At 41.8% G+C, this 23,167-nt stretch overlaps 1 protein-coding gene across 1 annotated transcript in view; it reads right to left on the bottom strand.

Moving 5' to 3' along the window:
* Positions 1 to 20,112, bottom strand: part of LOC121549995 (limb region 1 protein homolog) — a 64,238-nt gene extending 44,126 nt beyond the window's left edge. The window contains exons 1-5 of the mRNA XM_041862038.1: positions 19,945 to 20,112; positions 14,927 to 14,999; positions 7,123 to 7,162; positions 5,347 to 5,486; positions 3,950 to 4,053 (exon numbers count right to left, since the gene is read on the bottom strand). Of these exons, the coding sequence (XP_041717972.1) occupies positions 3,950 to 4,053; positions 5,347 to 5,486; positions 7,123 to 7,162; positions 14,927 to 14,999; positions 19,945 to 20,007 (420 nt within the window). The 5' untranslated portion in view covers positions 20,008 to 20,112. The remainder of the gene's footprint in view (positions 1 to 3,949; positions 4,054 to 5,346; positions 5,487 to 7,122; positions 7,163 to 14,926; positions 15,000 to 19,944) is intronic.
* Between the last annotated feature and the right edge of the window lie 3,055 nt (positions 20,113 to 23,167).

Genomic DNA, 23,167 nt, shown 5'->3' with positions numbered 1-23,167 from the left:
AACAAAAAATATTGTATTTTCAGCTGTTTGAAGCTGGTGTACAAAACCAAACTTAAAAGACTCAAAATGAAACGTAAGAACGGGAAACATATAAATTGCACACAAAGAATAGATCTACCGCTTCTTGGACATGCTTTCAATGAGAAAGACAGATCTATAACTCACATTTCTATGTGCATTTGGTCAGGTGGCCCAAAAAGTTACATATTGCAGCTTTAAATCAAGACTTCAACTTGTTTTGTGCCAAAACCCGGGATCAATCCAATGAATCAAGACTTTTATCTTGAAAACCAACTTACACTATTAACATTGGACTTGAATCTCAGCCTTGTATAGCAGGCATTAGATCTTTTTTTCAAACCAACAGAAAGAGGTCTAATACCCCAAAACACAACACAAGCTACAAAATAAACAGACAATTTCATCCCAAAAATGTAAACGCAGTCCCTCTAGGAGCTGATCATTTCGTTTGAAAGACAGAGGAAAATAAGACATTCTCAGCTCAAACTAATACGTTGCCATGGCGACGGACATTGTAACAGAGGGGCTTTCGCAAGACATTCTGACCTTAAAGGAAGGTATGTAAACATCACTTTATATTCTCCGGCCACCCCTGCCAGAGCGAAGGCCTGGGAAAAATGTCTACATGTGCAGAGAGATTTGAAATAAACATCCAGGCTCCATTGTGGAGCGCCAACAAAGAATAGTATCTTAGTAACACAAGGCGGTTTACTCAGCTCAGACGTTTCCCCTCCACAATAAACACACACACATTTCTTCATCACAGGGTTTAGCCTAGGGCGTTAGATTGATGAGGAGCTTCTTTAAGCAACAGATGAAAACTGCTGGCCCATAGCTGGGTCACTCTCTGGGTCAGACTAAGTCTGTCTCCCAAATGGCATACTATCCCCTATATAGTGCACTAATTTTGACCAGAGCCCAATGAAACCTGGTCAAAAGTAGTGCACTTTATGGGAAATAGGATGCGATTTGGAACGTAGCCTAACTAAGGAGAGGATCAGCAGAGTTTTCAATATTGGGAGGAAGACAAAAAAGGAACGCTACTCAATACTTTATAACAGCTCTGTTGATGATGTAATATTTCTATCACATATGAACTGGAGACTTCTCACCCAGAGGGGATGTATGAAGAATTAGGCTTACAATGGGAGAGCAAGTTCTTTTTTGGAAGCCTATGAAATAAGGCTGTCTGGATGGACTGGGATAGCTGCGAGGCCAAGGCAGAGGAGAGACCCTAGGGCCTAGGACACTCAGGCCAGTGGTCCATCATACAGATACTGACTGACCATCATCCTAACCATGCCATCTACTGGTGGTGAATACACAACAGGGCCTTTACCCTCCACACCAGAGGGATATGTTAATATACGCTAAAACCAAAATAATTCATAGTTAAAGATAATTAATAGATCATTGATCGTTAATATATAAAAACAAAACTCATACAAAAAACGTAATATCGCAAAAACGAAAATTCCAAGAAACATAGCCAAAATGTGAAGAAAAAAAACATGTTTGAATTATAGCTTAAATCAGGGATGGGAAACTTTGATGGGGGTGGGGGCCACAAAATCTGAACTCGTCATGACGCCCCCCTCTTGACAATGGAGAGAATAAAACTTGAATTTGAGTTAATTTCCTGTAATTCACCACATTTTGCCATGGGGCGTAGAGAAAAAGTTGCAGTTTTAAAGCAAGTTTGCTGCAATTCTATACATTTTGCCATGGGACGGAGAGAAAATGTAGCCATTTTACAGCTAATTGCCTGCAATTCTACAATTGGTAGGACTGTCGGAGAGAAATGTTTGCAGTTTTTAATATGATATCGGAGTGAGAGTGACTAACACAATCAATGGGGGCCCCCCGGTCGGTAATTCGACTATGAATACTATACGTTTAGATAGATGGCTAGACTAACTTACCAATCTAAAACATTTTTGCTGACATGGGCTAATTGAGTGACTGTCAGTGACTGACATAAGATAAAAACTGCTGATGCACAACCAAATTTAGAAATTGCACCTTGTGTATTTTTCTATTCTAACTCTCAACAGTAATTCAGACCCTGACTGAGTTCCCCAAAAAAAATTATCCACGGGCCAGGGATAGGCCAGTTGCCCATCCCTGGCCTAAATCAACCAGCCCTAAAATGTGGTGGGTTCATCACAAAGTAGAGCTGGTCTAATATCTTTGTATAAGCATGAGGTGATGACTGGCTGGCACACAGTCTGCAGCGTAAATGGGTTTCTGGAACAAGACAAGGAGCCAAAACGCTAAACTATAAGTTGACATTTAAAATCTGCCACTTCTCTGCAACGAATTTAAAAGCATTTTGCAACCATTAGTAATGAATCTTTTCAGCTAAGAAAGTCAGAGAGAGTAAAAGGTATAAGGTTATTGTGGCGTATTTTACGCCGGTGAATAAAGTTAGTTCATACCCACATTTGGGCCGTAAGTAATTCCGATTCATCCACAATTTGGACAATTTGAAAGACTGTTAATCATCTGGACAACAGAACATCTGAGTGATGAGCTACTAAAAACAGCATAGAACATTTCAATCTCGATTCAACTCTGAGAACTTTAGTGCCCTCGTCAAAAGTAAACAAAGCCACATGAAAAGCCTGACTTAAACCGTTACCAGTTAAATTCATCATTCACTTCATTTCCGCAGTCAAAGGGACATTTCAGTGCCGTAACATTATGGCCACATAAACCCCTGAAATCTAATATTCAGTCTCTAATACTCTTATTGAGAGAGGGCTAATATCACATTATAAAAACTTAAAATCAAGCTTTTAACGTCATCCTGTGGTCGGTCTGTTGAGTGACTCGGCGGGGTGCGTTCCTCTGTTCTCCACACATACACAAATATACCTGGATGTGTAGCCAACATTAAGCAGTGCTTCCTCTCAGCAAATGTACGAATGATCAGTAGCAAGAAACAGTCAAGAAGTTCAAAATGAAAGGGTACAAAAGCATCAAGTGACAGAGGCTGGTGTGTTCCACTTCCTAGCCATCCTGGACTTTATTACAAGAAATCCAAACGAAACAAATTAGCAGCCGGGCCCCCCAAAAAAATGGGGCTGTAAACTACAGTAACAGACACATTTTTATGTAAGTTTGCCAGGAGGGACATAAACCAGAAGGGTTTCAAACTGTGACACAGGATAGAGGTGAATTAAAAGTAAATCTTTCCCCGCGCTTTTTCGGCTCTATAGTGCCGTCATGTTGTTCTGTCTTTATGGACCCGCAGAACACGGGCCCCGGCCTCTTTTCAGGGGTAATTCATTAAACGAGGAAGTTCGCTGAGGCTTACAACTCGATTATTAGGTTGTCCTTTTGAAGTTTTATTTTAGGGCAGAGGAGGGGGGCCGAATCAGGCCCTAAATCATGGGGGCCGATGCCGTGGTGTTGAACTGTTTGCAGCGTCTGGCTTATTGGAACGGCTTGTCAGGATGTGGCGGCAGCCGAAGACCAGATTGTCGTTGTTTCATGGTTAATGAGAGTTTTGCGGTCGCAGTTACGGTCAACTGATGAGAGTCAGAGAGAGGGCAAGGACCAGGCACCTGCTGCTGTCACTAGACATCCTCTCACACAGACAGAGATAATGTCAAAAGGAATTAATAGATATTCTTAGACAGTGAAAGGCAGGCAAACAAAAGAGACTGAAACTATCTACTCTGCAACCTGCTCTGCTTATGACAGTCGACTCAATAGCCATTGGCCATAATCATTAGGATTCATGATTGATGAAGATGGTGTACTTCTGATATGGCACAGTGGAAAGTGGACAATTTCAAACAGTTGTGTGAAAACAATGGGGATATCAATCAAGAAAGATCAAGAGTTCATCAATACTACAAGAGCCTGTAAAAACCAAAATACACAGGTTTTAGCAAGTTGTTAGCAACCGTGCGTTTTGTACCTTTTTTGATCCAGCAAATCCCTCGGACTCCAGGAAGAAATAGGCAAAGGGCATCAGGATGAAGAGGCAGAGATTGGAGAAGAGAGACACCAGATTCCACAGGCCTGTATGGGCAACATTCCAGCTAGTCATGATCAATTAAACAATCAATCAATCTTTCAAGATTGTCACCAAGCAAAATACAACATGACAGAAATCACACCTTACAATAAAACACATTATTCTCAGACCTTGACAGCATCATAAATGCCACCCTATTCCCTACATAGTGCACTACTACCCTAAATAGTGCACTATGTAGGGAATAGGGTGGCATTTAGGACAGATCTCTAGTCTCACGAGAAAGCGTTGCTTTGGATAGATAGAAAGCACAGTATCCACTGGCCACCATCTATTCCTGCAGTCATCTGCTAAACCATGGACTCCGATGCCCCCTTGTGACTGCAAATGAAGATGTTTGTAATACCCTAGCCTCTGCAGAGTCCCCAACAACCGGATGTTCCGGTTTTCAGGGAAATGGAAAGAGTGCCTGTGACGCAACGTGACTTCCGCTTTTGGACGTTAAGGCGACACTCCATCTTAACTCCTCCTCCACATTTACTGGATTGGTTGAACAGTGCAGAAGAGAACCTCCCCCGACAGTTTTTATTTCTTCTTGTCAAGCCCAGTATGTAGGGGATCTAGTTTCAGGCGTTTCTTCTACGCCTGCTACGTTAGCTTACTAATACCCTGTTCCTGAAGAGCTATGGGTGTGCACTCTTCTGTTCTAGGCCAGCACTATCACACCACGCCTGTTTCAGCTAACGATATGTTGATTACATGAGTCAGGTGTGTAGAATCAGGTGCAGGGCTAGAACAAAAGCCTACACACCCTGTAGACCTCCGGGACTAGGGTGTGTCATGCTCACAAATATAAATCAGGTCTTGACTAATGTAACATTCTCTGATAAACCCCCAGATTGCATCCTAAACGGCACCATATTCCCTTTACTTACTTTGACGAGGGCCCATAGGGTTCTGGTCGAAAGTAGTGCAATTTGCAGGGAATAGGGTGCCATTCAGGACGCAACCCCCACCAGTCTGATGGAAACAGATATTTGTGACTGGATGTATAAAAATGAGTGATTCTGTTATGTTGCGTGTGGTTAGTGAACCAAATCCAAAGAGACCAGGCCTTACTTATCTAAAGCTAGAACTACCAAATCCAAAGCACTCAAAACACAAAGTCAATCCCCAGAAAGGCTGCGTCCCAAATGGCACCCTATTCCCTACACAGTGCACTACTTTCAACCAGAACCCTATGGGCCCTGGTCAAAAGTAGAGCGCTATATAGGGAAAAGGGTCCAATTTGGGACGCAGCCACACAAACAAGATGAAATGTGACTGACACTACTGACCATGGATGAGGGACCCATTGAGCCACTGAATGTAGTAGTTTTTGGGGAAGGAGAGCAGGATCTCATTGCTGATGATAGAGAAAGGCAGGAGGAGAACCGCCCCACCGGACATGGCCAGGGTGAAGGTGCACAGGTACAGTCTGTGGGGGGAGCCAGCCACACACACACAGAGAGAGAGAGAGAAAGAGAGGAATTAGTAAGAAAGTCTACAGTTTGCTGTGAAATCACACAGTTTTGTTAAGGAATTGTTAAGAACTTGGACACATACATTATCTTACAGCTAGTGTCGATAAAAAGGAGACCGGCGGGCTAAACCAGCCCACAAGTGATTTTTTTAAACTATATTTAGTTTGAGTAAATAATTGTTTTTTTAAACTAAAATCCCCAGCTAAAATGAGTTTGATTTAAGAAATCTGTTCACAAGTATTCCCACAAATAAAAAAAGACACTTATGTGATCGTGTCTCTATGTATTCAAGGTATGAAATTATTGCTATTTTCTAATAAAATCTATTTTTGGGCTTAGTTATGGTCAATTTGCAGTGTACAAATTATTATATTTATGTTCCGGCCCACCGACCATTCGCTCTGACAAAAATCCCGCGGCTGAATCTAGTTGCCTACCCCTATCTTACAGTATTAATTCATATAAGAATGGCAGAGCAACAGTTCTACACATTTACATTTACATTTACGTCATTTAGCAGACGCTCTTATCCAGAGCGACTTACAAATTACACACCAGCATTCAAATGCATCTACATGAGCGGTGTCCACCCATACAACACCCACATTCATGCAGGCTAGGAATCATTTAAATACATTTGATTACTCAAGTATAACTGTAGGCCAACAGTCATTAAAGGATTAGTGTTAGATTACGTGTCACATTATGAGAATCTTCTTATACAGTGTGACAGGGATTAATAATAAGGGAATAGAGTTGTTTAGTGCAGCAGGCTGCTTCCCAAATGGCACCCTATCTCCTATATAGTGCACTACTTTTGACCAGGCTCTGGTCAAAAGTAGTAAGCTACATGGGGAATAGGGTTCCATTTGGGACACACACCAGTCGATCACTTAACTTAAATACTAGTGGAGCAGATGGCCACTTCAGTGTCTATGAGCTGTATGTGAATCTATATCCGTCCCTCCCCTCCAACCTGGCATCCCAGCAGAGCAGGGGCCTGAGCTGCAGTCTACATGTGGAGGTTGCCAGATTCTGCTGGCCACAGGACTACACTACACCATCTGTTCTGGTCCTCTGTGGGATGTGGACAAGGTCACCACTTTGATATATGGCTCGAGAATCAAAATCATGTGGAATGCCATTTACTTTGCTCAGCCATTCCCCCTTGCAATATCACCATTAGCTGGACCAAAGAGGACAAATGACAAAGTGGGCTGCAATCATATGGCCTATTGTTTCTGCTTTACTACCAGAGTTGTGTTGGTTAGGCCCGGTGTGCAGTGGTGCGTGCTATGTGAAAGACAAGCCACATCAGCCATTCGAACCAAGACGTAGGCTACACAGTGTTTCACAAAGCGGTCCTCGTGACCCTCAGCCGTTCCACATATTTGTTCTATTCCAACACAAGCACACCTGATTCACCTAATCAGTACTTGCCGATTAGTTGAATAGTTGAATCAGGTGTGCTAGTGTTGGAATAGAACAAATATGTGGAATGGCTGAGGGTCATGAGGATCGATTCAGGAAACACAGATACTAGAAGTAGAGCTATTTCTTAACAGCTTTATTGAAAGCAGTTCCACTCACGATATTCTGTTGACGATGGCATCTTCGTCCTCCTGGTCATCTGAGGGAGAGGAAACCACTTTAGTCACAGCAGGTATAGCAAGTGAACCCTACAGAGACACCGAAGGGCCTCTTGGGAATACAAACCCCATGTTGCCCGGTTCAAATCCTGGGTCGGACTACCGTTAATGCATCAATGTACCTGGCTTAGGGAGTCCCTTTTTCCTACGGGCCTAGTCTATGGGCCTTTCCCAAATGGCACTCTATTCTCTATATAGTGCACTACTTTTGACCAGGGTCCATAGGGCCTATGTAGGGAATAGGGTGCCATTCGGGACTGATACATGTACCTACTGTACTGTAGCCACGTGGGTGCAGAGAAAAGAACAGCCTAGATTTTCTGGGCACAACAATACACAGAGGATCTCTGACGTGGTGTGGTCTACTTTTAAAAGGAGCTTTGAGAAACCAGGGTGACCTGGACATTCTATATTTGTCCAAGAACAATGGGTGTGGAAGAGAGTTTATCATGACTACATTTACATTTACGTCATTTAGCAGACGCTCTTATCCAGAGCGACTTACAGTTAGTGAGTGCATACATTATTTTTTAATACTGGCCCCCCGTGGGAATCGAACCCACAACCCTGGCGCTCCCGGTCACGGCCGGCTACGACAGAGCCTGGATTCGAACCAGGATCTCTAGTGGCACAGCTTGCACTGCGATGCAGTGCCTTAGACCACTGCGCCACTCGGGAGACTACATCTAGTGATTCTTCTACTTTGATTCTACACATAGTCAAACTTGCAGTTAGGCTGGCTATAGGCCCATTTCTATCCATGGTCATGGACCATCTGTCTATACTATCAACACACTTCATGTGGGTGTGGGGTCATATTATTTTCATCGTATGGAACATTATATGGAAAGCCATATACTTTTGATCTTGAGAGAATCCTTTCCCTCAGAATGAATATCAAATGAATGATTGCATTTCCAGTACTGGACAGCAAATGCATCTGAAGTTTATTTAAATGTATACATTTTCACCAGGTACAGTTGCCTTCAAAAAGTATTCACACCCCTTGACTTTTTCCACATTTTGTTGTGTTACAAGTAGGGCTGACCCCAATTAGTCGACTGGTCGACTGTTTGGTCGCTAGGCTGTTGGTCGACCGAGATTGTGTTAGTCGAGCAGTAACAAATATATATATAAAAATGTACACATATACACTACCAGTCAAAAGTTTGGACACACCTACTCATTCAAGGGTTTTTCTATCTTTTTTACATTGTAGAATAATAGTGAAGACATCAAAACTATGAAATAACACATATGGAATCATGTAGTAACCAAAAAAGTGTTAAACAAATCATAATATATTTTATATTTGATATTCTTCAAATAGCCACCTTTTGCCTTGATGACAGCTTTGCACACTCTTCATGGTCGAATTGGTAGAATTGCTGCAAAGAAAACACTACTAAAAAGGACACCAATTAGAAGAAGAGACCTGCTTGAGCCAAGAAATACGAGGAATGGACATTAGACCGGTGGACATCTGTCCTTTGTGAGACGCGGTGTGGGTGAATGGATGATCTCCGCATGTGTAGTTCCCACCGTAAAGCATGGAGGAGGTGGCGTTATGGTGCTTTGCTGGTGACACTGTCTGTGATTTATTTAGAATTCAAGGCACCACTTAACCAGCATGGCTACCATAGCATTCTGCAGCGATACGCCATCCCATCTGGTTTGGGCTTAGTGGGACTATCATTTGTTTTTCAACAGGACAATGACCCAACACACCTCCAGGCTGTGTAAGGGCTATTTGGCCAAGGAGAGTGATGGAGTGCTGCATCAGATGACCTGGCCTCCACAATCCCCCGACCTCAACCCAATTGAGATGGTTTGGGATGAGTTGGACCGCAGGGTGAAGGAAAAGCAGCCAACAAGTGCTCAGCATTTGTGGGAACTCCTTCAAGACTGTTGGAAAAGCATTCCAGGTGAAGCTGGTTGAAAGAATGCCAAGAGTGTGCAAAGCTGTCATCAAGGCAAAGGGTGGCTACTTTGAAGAATCTAACATCTAAAATATATTTTGATTTAACACTTTTATGGTTACTACATGATTCCATATGTGTTATTTCATAGTTTTGATGTCTTCACTATTACTCTACAATGTAGAAAATAGTAAAAATAAAGATAAACCCTTGAATGAGTAGGTGTTCTAAAACTTTTGACCGGTAGTGTATATCACCAGATGTACATTTACGTTAATTCCTATACTTTCTAATCTACAATGTTTGTTACTTTGGTTACGGTCATTTCCTTTAATGCATTCAATATTATTATTATTCCAGTCTTCCTGTTCTCATTGTCGGAGTGGACACATTGTTTGCAGAGTGCACAACCTATGCTACACTTGTGAGAAACAAGTTTTGGTTTATTTAATTCCATTTACGAGTTCTGTCAATTTAGTCATTGTCTTTTGTTCGGAGCGCTCCTGTAAAATGTTGAGTAAGGACGCGCACGCATAGAAGTAGGCCCATAGGCTACCTGGCCTGCCAAATGTAGGCATATACAGTGCATTCGGAAAGTATTCAGACCCCTTCACTTTTTGTTACGTTACAGCCTTATTCTAAAATGGATTAAATTGTTTTTTTCCCTCATCAATCTACACACAATACCCCATAATGACAAAGCAAAAACAAGTTTAGACATTTTTGAAGCACCTTTGGCAGCGATTACAGCCTCGAGTCTTCTTGGGTATGACGCTACAAATTTGGCACACCTGTATTTGGGGAGTTTCTCCCATTCTTCTCTGCAGATCCTCTCACGCTCTGTCAAGGTCGGATGGGGAGGGTCGCTGCACAGCTATTTTCAGGTCTCTCCAGAGATGTTTGATCGGTTTCAAGTCTGGGCTCTGGCTGGGCCACTCAAGGACATTCAGAGACTTGTCCCGAAGCCACTCCTGCGCCATCTTGGCTGTGTGCTTAGGGTCGTTGTCCTGTTGGAAGGTGAACCTTCACCCCAGTCTGAGGTCCTGAGTGCTCTGGAGCAGGTTTTCATCAAGGATCTCTCTGTACTTTGCTCTGTTAATCTTTCCCTCGATCCTGACTATTCTCCCAGTCCCTGCCGCTGAAAAACATTCCCACAGCATGATGCTGCCACCACCATGCTTCACCGTAGGGACGGTACCAGGTTTCCGCCAGACGTGACACTTGGCATCCAAGCCAAAGAGTTCAATCTTGGTTTCATCAGACCAGAGAATCTTGTTTCTCATGGTCTGAGTCCCTTACGTGCCTTTTGGCAAACTGTGGCTGTCAGGTGCCTTTTACTGAGGAGTGGCTTCCGTCTGGCCACTCTACCATAAAGGCCTGATTGGTGGAGTGCTGCAGAGATGGTTGTCCTTCTGGAATGCTCTCCCATCTCCACAGACGAACACTGGAGCTCAGTCAGAGTGACCATGTCATTATGGGGTATTGTGTGTAGATTGATTAGGGGAAAAAATTATGTTGAATTGAGGCTCTGCTCACATTCTCTGATATGGGCTAATATTTGACTGGAGCGTGGAGAGAGATTTTCAAAGGCTGAAGCTTCAGCCTTATCCCCTGCTCCAATTTCGCTCACTTCAGGAGCTCAGGGCATGCCCGGCCCAGCATGCATTTGTAGTCTACTTGTGTGCTGCTATCTATAGCGCCTTGCTTTAGATACGGTCATGGAGTTCGCTAAATATTTCCATAAAGAAACTGATAAAACACACAGGTGCTAAATCAAGGTGACTTACAAAGATGAGGACCAAGAGCAAGAGAGGGAGTGTGGTGATGTAGTGTCCACAACTAAAGAATCATTGTGGAATCTGAAAAGACACACATCCCGAAAGCATGATGGTGTACTTACTATGTGCAAATGCTAAAAGAAAGGAATGAGGTGTGTCATTGTAGCAAAGTATTTATAAACTAAAAATCAGATCTCTTAAACGTTTCGTTCATTTTTGTTCTATTATCTATACAATAGACCAGAATTGATTTTGACCCAATAGGCCTGGCATATTCCCACGTTCAAGGAGCTTTCCGTTTTGATTGGGTTATTTTGCCTAAATAAAAAAAACAACTCTGCATCTCTGCCCAGCCTGGCAAGAGTGGCCAAAGGGGTGTTCAGCATCCCCAGTGGCTCTGCAGGGGTGGAGAGGATGTTCTCCGCTGCTGGCCTGCTCTCCAGGCACCATCACATGAGCCTCTTCTAAAAATTAATTCTAAAAATGAATTAAAAAGGCACTAATAAGTCATTTTTCGTTTAATTAGTATTTCATTCTAAGTAAATAACCGCCTATATGCTCAATTTATAGACTATAATGATTTAATACAACAAAATGGTGTTTAAATGCTGAACTCTTTATGTCCCTACCAGCCTGTTGTGTGGTAATCACAAATGCTTCATAATGTATTTCTTTGTAGGCTATAGCCTTTAAATAATTTTTCTAATATAGCCATTTTGGTTCTTTTTTAGGCTCGCTGTCTGGCTCCTGACTTATTTTGTGTTTTTATATGCTGTTTAATACGACATGTAGCCTATTTGAAATGATGTGCGCTTCTTACATTCACCTTTTCATGTTTATTCAAATCCTTTTCATTAAGATCCATATGGTTTGGTTTCAATCATTCAAAACCAAGTGGTAGGTCCATGTAGTCACAAAAATAGATGGGTGTGGTTAAATTGTGATTTTAATGAATGGAGCGAATTTGGAGTGGCAGTTTTTTTTTTCCAGTGAGCTCTGAGAGGTTTTTAGCAGAGCGGTTGGAAAGGACATGGAGCGCCATGAGCGGGATTTCCAACCACTCAACTCCGCTCACATGCTCTGGCCCATATACAGTCTTGACACAATGGACTCTCAGATCCACCTCTACGCAGACGACACCATTTTGTATACATCTGGCCCTTCATTGGACACTGTGTTAACAAACCTCCAAACGACCTTCAATGCCATACAACACTCCTTCCGTAGCCTCCAACTGCTCTTAAACACTAGTAAAACTAAATGCATACTATTCAATCGAACACTGCTGGCACCCGCCCACCCGACTAGAATCACTACTCTCGGCGGGTCTGACCTAGAGTATGTGGACAACTACAAATACCTAGGTGTCTGGTTAGACTGTAAACTATCCTTCCAGACCCACATTAAGTTAAATCTAGAATCGGCTTCCTATTTCGCAACAAAGCCTCCTTCACTCATGCTGCCAAACATGCCCTCGTTAAACTGACTATCCTACCGATCCTTGACTTCGGCGATGTCATTTACAAAATAGCCTCCAACACTCTACTCAGCAAATTGGATGTAGTCTATCACAGTGCCATCCGTTTTGTCACCAAAGCCCCATATACTACCTACCACTGTGACCTGCACGCTCTTGTTGGCTGGTCCTCACTACATATTTGTCGCCAAACCCACTGGCTACAGGTGATCTATAAATCACTGCTAGGCAAATCCCTGCCTTATCTTAGCTCATTGGTCACGATAGCAACACCCACCCGTAGTATGCACTCCAGCAGGTATACAGTGGGGGGGGAAAGTATTTAGTCAGCCACCAATTGTGCAAGTTCTCCCACTTAAAAAGATGAGAGAGGCCTGTAATTTTCATCATAGGTACACGTCAACTATGACAGACAAAATGAGAAACAAATAATCCAGAAAATCACATTGTAGGATTTTTTATGAATTTATTTGCAAATTATGGTGGAAAATAAGTATTTGGTCAATAACAAAAGTTTCTCAATACTTTGTTATATACCCTTTGTTGGCAATGACACAGGTCAAACGTTTTCTGTAAGTCTTCACAAGGTTTTCACACACTGTTGCTGGTATTTTGGCCCATTCCTCCATGCAGATCTCCTCTAGAGCAGTGATGTTTTGGGGCTGTCGCTGGGCAACACGGACTTTCAACTCCCTCCAAAGATTTTCTATGGGGTTGAGATCTGGAGACTGGCTAGGCCACTCCAGGACCTTGAAATGCTTCTTACGAAGCCACTCCTTCGTTGCCCGGGCGGTGTGTTTGGGATCATTGTCATGCTGAAAGACCCAGCCACGTTTCATCTTCAATGCCCTTGCTGATGGAAGGAGGTTTTCACTCAAAATCTCAGCATACATGGCCCCATTCATTCTTTCCTTTACACGGATCAGTCGTCCTGGTCCCTTTGCAGAAAAACAGCCCCAAAGCATGATGTTTCCACCCCCATGCTTCACAGTAGGTATGGTGTTCTTTGGATGCAACTCAGCATTCTTTGTCCTCCAAACACGACGAGTTGAGTTTTTACCAAAAAGTTCTATTTTGGTTTCATCTGACCATATGACATTCTCCCAATCCTCTTCTGGATCATCCAAATGCACTCTAGCAAACTTTAGACGGGCCTGGACATGTACTGGCTTAAGCAGGGGGACACGTCTGGCACTGCAGGATTTGAGTCCCTGGCGGCGTAGTGTGTTACTGATGGTAGGCTTTGTTACTTTGGTCCCAGCTCTCTGCAGGTCATTCACTAGGTCCCCCCGTGTGGTTCTGGGATTTTTGCTCACCGTTCTTGTGATCATTTTGACCCCACGGGTGAGATCTTGCGTGGAGCCCCAGATCGAGGGAGATTATCAGTGGTCTTGTATGTCTTCCATTTCCTAATAATTGCTCCCACAGTTGATTTCTTCAAACCAAGCTGCTTACCTATTGCAGATTCAGTCTTCCCAGCCTGGTGCAGGTCTACAATTTTGTTTCTGGTGTCCTTTGACAGCTCTTTGGTCTTGGCCATAGTGGAGTTTGGAGTGTGACTGTTTGAGGTTGTGGACAGGTGTCTTTTATACTGATAACAAGTTCAAACAGGTGCCATTAATACAGGTAACGACTGGAGGACAGAGGAGCCTCTTAAAGAAGAAGTTACAGGTCTGTGAGAGTCAGAAATTTTGCTTGTTTGTAGGTAACCAAATACTTATTTTCCACCATAATTTGCAAATAAATTCATAAAAAATCCTACAATGTGATTTTCTGGAGAAAAAAAATCTCAATTTGTCTGTCATAGTTGACGTGTACATATGTTGAAAATTACAGGCTTCTCTCATCTTTTTAAGTGGGAGAACTTGCACAATTGGTGGCTGACTAAATACTTTTTTTCCCCACTGTATCTCACTGGTCATCCCCAACACCTTTACTCACTAACTTTAAGCATCAGTTGTCAGAGCACCTTACCGATCACTGCACCTGTACACAGCCCATCTGAAATTAGCCCACCCAACTACCTCATCCCCATATTGTTATTTATTTTGCTCATTTGCACCCCAGTATCTCTATTTGCACATCATCTCTTGCACATCAATCATTCCAGTGTTAATACTAAATTGTAATTATTTTGCACTATGGCCTATTTATTGCCTTACCTCCATAACTTGCTACATTTGCACACACTGTATATATATTTTCAGTTGTATTTTTCACTATGTTTTGTTTACCCCATATGTAACTCTGTGTTGTGGTTTTTTATCGCACTGCTTTGCTTTATCTTGGCCAGGTCGCAGTTGTAAATGAGAACTTGTTCTCAACTGGCTTACCTGGTTAAATAAAGGTGAAATAAAAAATAAAAAAATAAAAACATGTGATGGTCCCTCTGTGTGCAAACATCCCGTGAACAAAAGACAGAGCACAGCAATATTTGCTGTGAAACCTCTGGGACTGTGTGCGCATCTCAGGTGTGCAAGTATTACATAGAAACAGTTTTTGAAGTTGGTACCACAACATGTGTTGGTAGTTTCAGTACAATCGCCATAAAAACAGAACAAGACTACATACCGGTTTTCCTCTTGTACCTGGTGATGATGCAGTACGACACAATGTAGAGTACTGCAAACAGCAGGAAACAAATCTGAAAAGACAATCAAAAATAATTAAACAATTAATGTACATGATCAATGTTACAATATCTGGCATTATATTGATGTGAACACGTAACACAATTTGATATACTGTATATGTATCTGCCTCCCGTATAGACATGGTCTGCCTCCCGTATAGACATGGTCTGCCTCCCGTATAGACATGGTCTGCCTCCCGTATAGACATGGTGTGTGTCCCAAATGGCTCCCTATTCCCTTCTTAGTGCACTACTTTTCACCAGGACCCATAGGGCTCTGGTTAAAAGTAGTACACTACATAGGCAATAAGGTGGCATTTCGGACGCAGATATGGTACTATGACATTACTATACTAATATATGGACATGCGATACATAATAATAATAATATGCCATTTAGCAGACACTTTTATCCAAAGCGACTTACAGTCATGTGCGCATAGATTTTTACATATGGGTGGTCCCGGGGATCGAACTCACTACCCTGGCATTTCAAGCGCAATGCTCTACCAATTGAGCTACAGAGGTCTATGACAGCAAGTTTGCTGGGATATGCATCACTACATATCATGTACTGTTATTTCCATAGGACAGCTATGATTGATGGAAGTTGGGGGTGGCTGGCTGGCTGGATGGTTGGAAGGATGGACTGATGGATACCAGTCATGCATGTAACCTTGATCAGGTTACGGACAGACCAGATAGCGTCAACAGAAAAGTTGCAACTGATGTCATAAAAAGGTAGACCTTACGTCACATATTTTGTTTATGTAAAAAGGCCCTAAGACTAGTTTAAACCATAATAGTCATCATACTATTCCAATTTCAACTAGCACCACAAACTAGGCTAATTCATTAATTAGTTTACATACAACATGACCTGGAATTAGGCGGCCTAGCAACAACTTCAATAATTTTTCCACAGTGCCATTCCCAAACCCTGGGCCTCAGACCACCAGCATTGACAGAAAGATTCCACATTCCCCTTCGCACGGTGGGACAGACAGCAAATAGGCCTAATGTTAGAACCATCCGCAGCAGCAGCAGCACAGTCAGCGCTATCTCCGGTTTCCACATTACACAACACGTAACTCAGCTGGAGTAACAGGCAGACAATACACATTATATCTTGCTAAAGTATGATAGACAAAGATTGGCTCTCAAAACCCTTCAAAAATAAAACTCAATTGGCAACCACATGACAACAGACCAGAAAAACTGTAAAAAGGTGAGCGCTCTGATCAGCAGCAACACCTCCAACCCAATCTGACAAAACTTCAGATGTGAGGTTGGGTGGATACCTGACTGTGCCCAGGAGTGACAGGACACAGCAGGAGAACCCTGAGCTGGCTGATGGTGATCAACATTTTACATTTTAGTCATTTAGCAGACGCTCTTATCCAGAGCGACTTACAGGAGCAATTAGGGTTAAGTGCCTTGCTCAAGGGCACAGACAGATTTTTCACCTAGTCAGCTCGGGGATTAGAACCAGCGACCTTTCGGTTACTGGCACAACGCTCTTAACCACTAAGCTACCTGCCGCCCAACTGACAACAACAGTCTACTTTACTTACCGTCAAATTGCACCACTGTCTATCTAGGCCTATTTCTTATCTATATCCCTCAGAATCCTCACTTTCTTCTTTTTAACGGTAGGCTCATAATTTAAACCCCACTATCCTTGCCTACATCCGCTCCTGTAGGCTTTCATCACACATTCGCTCGTGACAGGCAGTGCATTGTTGCCCGGCTTCTACCAAGTTGATGTTTTGCATTATTCATGCGTCTACTGCCATCATATGCATGACTCAGTGGACGTACTGATAAAGCCTAACAGTCATTGCGTTTTCGATACGCATTATTTTCTGCTTGAGGGTCAATGTTGTTAGTCATAGCAGCAGAGACAACAACCCATAACATAGACTTGTTTAGAGTAAGTGCAGGGCACTGCTGGAGCCTCAAATAGCTCATCTAGCATTTTACACCTCTATGATATCTGAACTCACAACACAGGATACTGGGGACAGTATAGTGACCACACCTTTTATTTTTATTTTTAAAGCATTCATCCTACTAGCTCTGGTCCAGGGTGTTACTGCGAGTTCCTCCACTAAGAAATGCATAGTGGAGGAACGCAAACTAACGCCCTGGACCAGAGCTATGATCCTCATGTTAAGGTACATATGCACCTACAGCACTAGCTATGTGTTATACACTCAATGAGAAATTAATCACTGTAATGTTTAGGCTATAATTCTAGTGACAGCAACAAAATGGGGGTCACAAAGGGTGGTCACACTTCATATTAGAATCACTTAGGCCCTATGTGCTAGAAGGGGGGGCATCGGAGTGCCAATGAGGATAGGGGCATTTCCATTTAAAAGGACCCATGACCACCAACATGTGAAGTTCATAGGACCGTGTCAAATGAAAGTTAAGAGTCAACAAAAATTTTAAAAAAGGCATACACATCCTTAAAATGTGGAATAAGCAAATGCTTTGATTTCTGGTCAAACTGATGGAAAAGGGGTCTTCGACAACACCTACCATAAAAAGTCTTAAAAGATATTAGAAATAAGTTGAAACAATAATGTTGAAGTAAAGACCCCTGCCAACTAATATCAACACATTTAGTTTTGGAGAAATGATATGCCTTTTGTAAGTTTAAGAAACCACCCTATAAGGGACGTGTGGATGAGAAGCTAGGGAATAATTTAGTACAAATGTATGCGTAATGGGAGTTTTTTTTTATTTTTTTTTATTACTTTTGTTATATTATTATTTATTTTTTAGGTGCTGTCTTGTTTTCCTGTGTTGCTGTGTGTTATGTTTTTGTTGTTATTAGTATTATGTAATGGTGTAATGTCATATTAATAAAACAATTATTAAAAACTTTATTGACAAAAAAAGAAACAACCCCTTTTGCCTAGTAATTATCTTACCAAAAACCCACATATCTTTAAGATCTTTTGTAATTTCTCTCTTTCATGAGAGAGGGAGGATAATGAAATTTCACAGAAGTAACAAGTAAAGGTAGACCTACCAATTAGTTTGTGTTTTTACTGATATCAAGTTTAAGTGATTAAAACTCATAATTCTGTTACCAAATCGGTAACGGAATTACCAAAATACCAGTCAAGGAATTACTGCAATTTAATTGGCTACAATGGGAAATCATAGTAGTCACAAACCACAGTTGGGTCACCTGCTACAGTACTGTCCTCCCTTCCACTGGCATACTGTTATGTTCAGCTCATAACTGGTGGTCAAAGCAATACTGAAAACAGTCTGGCCACCCCTCTCTCACTCTCTTCTCACTCCACTTAATGTCACCTCTCCCAGCTCTTGCTGACACCTACTACATACCCTCATTCCATTTACTGTCACAAGCATCCTTACCCACTGAGCACCGACTGACACCGGACATCGAAAAGTAGTAGACATTTGGTCAGTCCGCCCTGGTCAGACCAAATCTGAACCGATCATAGGCGTCTATGTTTCATATATTTGGACAGTACAGTACAGTAGAGCACACTAGAGTAGAGTAGAGTATAATGTACTGTATTGTACTTATCTACTTTACTGAACACTGTTGTACTGTACTGTGATATCCAAACTTGTGAAACATAATCAGTTCAGATTATGACATTACACCAACCAAATGTGGTCTTGTTTGGGGGAATTAGGATAATAGCCAGTGTGTAGAATAATAACCAAATATGCAAAGGAGGATGTTGAATATTTCTACCTTTCAGGATACATCACCATGAAGCGAATTATATTCATAATTATGCATTTTTGTATGGTACAGATCAGGGACCCATTATGTAATTCCGTTATCGTAATTCTGTTACAGGATGTAAATCCACTTCACTTACTGTAGTTCAATAACCAAAAGTCAAGGTGCCATGTCATAGCTGACACCCCATTCTTTCTGCAGACATCTTTGAATCTTAATTCAGAGCAGATAATTAACAGAGTTTCTGGAAATCGTGGCCACATACAAACACTAAGGGAGATTTTACACAATTTCTGTTACCAAACTTTGCATCTGCACATTTCTTCCAGTTTTTGTTTTTGTCAAATGTTCAGCAGAAATTGTTAAAATTAGTACTTGTGCATAGTTATAATAATTTTTAAATCACTGTTTTATGTTTGGTAACATCTCGAAGTGAAAAAGTCTCAGCATAATTCCGTTACTATGGAATTGCCCATAGCTAATTGGGTAGCCACTACCAGCATACTGAACAAGCAAGGACAGAGAAAGATGACATATTGACAACAATAGAGGCCAGCTAACGTAGTTGGAGACTTAAAGGATAAATTTGCCGTTCAAACAATAGCAAAGCAGACGCCCCACCACTGATTTGGTCAATAGATGGATTGGACTGGAGAAATGGAACCACTCAAATTCATAGACAGTTATAGATGCAAGGCATGACCAATATATAGTTTACTTTTAACCATGTTTTGAGGCTATAACGTTAGTGTTTGTTTACAATTACTTTGTTTGCAAAACAAATTAGTAAAACAAGCTTATATTTTGGGTTCTGATGGGGGTAAGACAATTGAACTCCGCTCATGATGCATTCATACATTTTATTCTTCAAGAATTTAAAGGCATTCATTCGTTTTATTCTTCAAGAATTTAAAAGTCCAAAAATTGATGTAGAAATCGCAGATTTCGCCCTTAACGTGGCTATCCCTTGTTGTGGAGTTAAAATAAAAGTAGGTAATCTGCAAACTACTATTATAGCTACACTTTTAACGCAGTCAGCAGTTTATATCGTGGGGAAAGTTAGCTAGTTATCATAGGTAGCTAGCTATGTGCAACTTGCTTGCTAGCGAAATAACATTAGCTTAGCTTTGCTTTTGACTGATCAAATGTAAGCAGCATCGCCACATATCAAACGTTGGCTAGCAAGCTAGCTAGCTAACGTTAGAGAGATGAACTTACAATGTACTCTCGAACTTGGCTATGGAAATTCTGCTCTCTGATAGTAACATCGTCTTCTTCCATTCTTCATATTGCAAATGCAAGTCAATTGCCCAACTACATACTAGTCGTACAACTGACGTCCATAAACCTGTCTACGGTCGACAGAAGATCGCGCCTCCGGCTACACTTTTGTGACTAGTATTCTGCCAGCAGCACAAACAATGACGTCAGTTTTGTATGATAATAAGTAAACCTTCAAAATAAAATCCCGCATTTCAAAACATTGCAATAATATATATGCCATTTAGCAGACGCTTTTATCCAAAGCGATTTACGGTCATGCGTGCATACATTTTACGTATGGGTGGTCCCAGGAATCGAATCCACTACCCTGCTCTACCAATTGAGCTACAAAGGACCACAATGTGGATAACTCATTCAAATGATATTCTAATGACACTTGTATTGTGCCAACAAGAAAACGCAATAAGTAATTTATGAAAACGTATAACAAATATGGTTTAAAAAAAAAAAATTAAGACCAATAATGAAAAAAGACGATGTTGACACTGGCATGTTGGGTTGTAGAAAAAAAAACTTGTCTACCTGTTTCAGCTAAAGTGATATGGAGAATACTCAGTAGTGTCTCTCTCTACTAACCAAATATGGTTCGTTTTGGAGGGTGACTGTTTTATAGACATATGCATTTAGTCATGCATGTGTTATTAATTCCAAAACAACACATTAATTTACTGTTGTTGTGTTGAATTTCAGTTGTAAAGACAAAACACTTGAACACGTTTTTTTGCTTACCCTATTTGCTTCCAGTGTGAAATAAATTGTAAACAAAGACACGATGTCAACAATGATGGAATGGTATACCTGTTAACGACCTAGATTAACCTAATGGTGATGGTAATGGTTGTACATTTAGGTATTTAAATCAGCCCAAGGCCAGCCTTGACGTGCCAAAAAAATCCATCAGGTAAATCGCTTGGCGTGACAAATTAAATATTTTTGAGGTAGTATCCTAGTCAAATCAAAATCATGTTGCTATAGGTTTATTTCACCCCAATTATGCATAGCTTTCATACGATTTTCCACACCCAACTCGGTATTTCTTGGCCTTTGTCTTATTAGATGTCCTGTCTTATTTAAAGTCCTAAGCAAGTACAATGTGAGGATGAAATACACTTTTCACCAGTTTTATACTCTATAAAATAATAGTTGTTTTAACTTGTGCTCCTTCCAACCTCCCTTCCAATTGCTGGGTAGCGTTTCCTCTCATTTGATAGGCCTACCTGTAAAAGGGGTGGGTTGTGATATCCCCTCAACCAGTATGAAGGAGAATTAAAGGATACACTACTTCCACTTCAGAAATACCTGGCATTACAGTATCTGGCAATGCATGGATTTGTGGTGGATGTGACAATAAACTATACATTTTCTCATCGGTGCCCCCATTTTAGAAAACAGTCTGACGGTAGTAGTTGTGGTGTTTATGTATGCTTGTTCACTAAAGCAGTCTTATTAGAGGGCAATGTGAATACGCTTTGTCACAATGGCATGCAAGAGTATGTTTTACAGAAAAAGCCTTTGCTGACTTTGATAATCAACAAGTCTCTGTATTATGTATTGTCTTTCAATCTTGTCTCTGTTATTGGTTTTGAAAACTTGGTTCAAATCAAATCAAATCCAATTTTATTAGTCACATACACATATTTAGCAGATGTTATTGCGGGTGTGGAGAAATGCTTGTGTTCCTAGCTCCAACAGTGCAGTAGTATCTAACAATTCACAACAATACACACAAATCTAAAAGTAAAAGAACGGAATTAAGAAATATATAAATATTAGGACGAGCAACGTCGGAGTGGCATTGACTAAAATACAGTAGAATATAATACAGTATATACATATGAAATGAGTAAAGCAATATGTAAACATTATTAAAGTGACTAGTGTTCCACTATTAAGGTGACCAGTGATTCCATGTCTATGTACGTATATAGGGAAGCAGCCTCTAAGGTGCAGGGTTGAGTAACCGGGTGGTAGCCGGCTAGCAATGGCTATTTAACAGTCTGATGGCCTTGAGATAGAAGCTGTTTTTCAGTCTCTGTAAAGGTTGAAGACGCGCTCTTGTGCCTTCTTCACACACTGTCTGTGTGGGTGGACCATTTCAGTTTGTCAGTGATGTGTACGCCGAGGAACTTGAAGCTTTTCACCTTGTCCACTGCGGTTCCGTCGATGTGGATGGGGGCGTGCTCCCTCTGCTGTCTCCTGAAGTCCACGATCAGCTCCTTCGTTATGTTGAAGTTGAGGGAGAGGTTATTTTCCTGGCACCACTCCTCCAAGGCCCTCACCACCTCCCTGTAGGCTGTCTCGTCATTGTTGGTAATCAGGCCTACTACTATTATGTTGTCTGCAAACTTGATGATTGAGTTGGAGGCGTGCATGGCCACGCAGTCATGGGTGAACAGGGAGTACAGGAGGGGGCTGAGCACGCACCCTTGTGGGGCCCCAGTGTTGAGGATCAGCATAGTGGAGGTGTTGTTTCCTATCTTCACCACCTGGGGGCGGCCCATCAGGAAGTCCAGGACCCAGTTGCACAGGGCGGGGTTCAGACCCAGGGCCCCAAGCTTAATGATGAGCTTGGAGGGTACTATGGTGTTGAAGGCTGAGCTATAGTCAATGAACAGCATTCTTACATAGGTATTCCTCTTGTCCAGATGGAATAGGGCAGTGTGCAGTGCAATGGCGATTGCATCCTCTGTGGATCTATTGGGGCGGTATGCAAATTAAAGTGGGTCTAGGGTGTCAGGTAAGGTAGAGGTAATATGATCCTTAACCAGCCTCTCAAAGCACTTCATGATGACAGAAGTGAGTGCTACGGGGTGATAGTCATTTAGTTCAGTTACCTTTTCTTTCTTGGGTATAGGTACAATGGTGGACATCTTGAAACAAGTGGAGACAGCAGACTGGGATAGGGAGAGATTGAATATGTCTGTTAACACTCCAGCCAGCTGGTCTGCGCATGCTCTGAGTACACCGCTAGGGATGCGGTCTGTCATGGCAGCCTAACACGCTTAAATGTCATACTCAAGTCGGCCACGGAGAACGAGAGGCCAAAGTCCTTGGAAGCGGGCGGTGTCGGTGGCATTGTGGTATCCTCAAAGCGGGCGAAGAAGGTGTTTAGCTTGTCCGGCGCAAGACGTCGGTGTCCACGACGTGGCTGGTTTCC

This window comes from Coregonus clupeaformis, chromosome 34 (assembly GCF_020615455.1).
Source record: "Coregonus clupeaformis isolate EN_2021a chromosome 34, ASM2061545v1, whole genome shotgun sequence".
Classification (NCBI taxonomy): Eukaryota; Metazoa; Chordata; class Actinopteri; order Salmoniformes; family Salmonidae; genus Coregonus; species Coregonus clupeaformis.
This window is presented reverse-complemented; position numbering and strand designations above follow the sequence as displayed.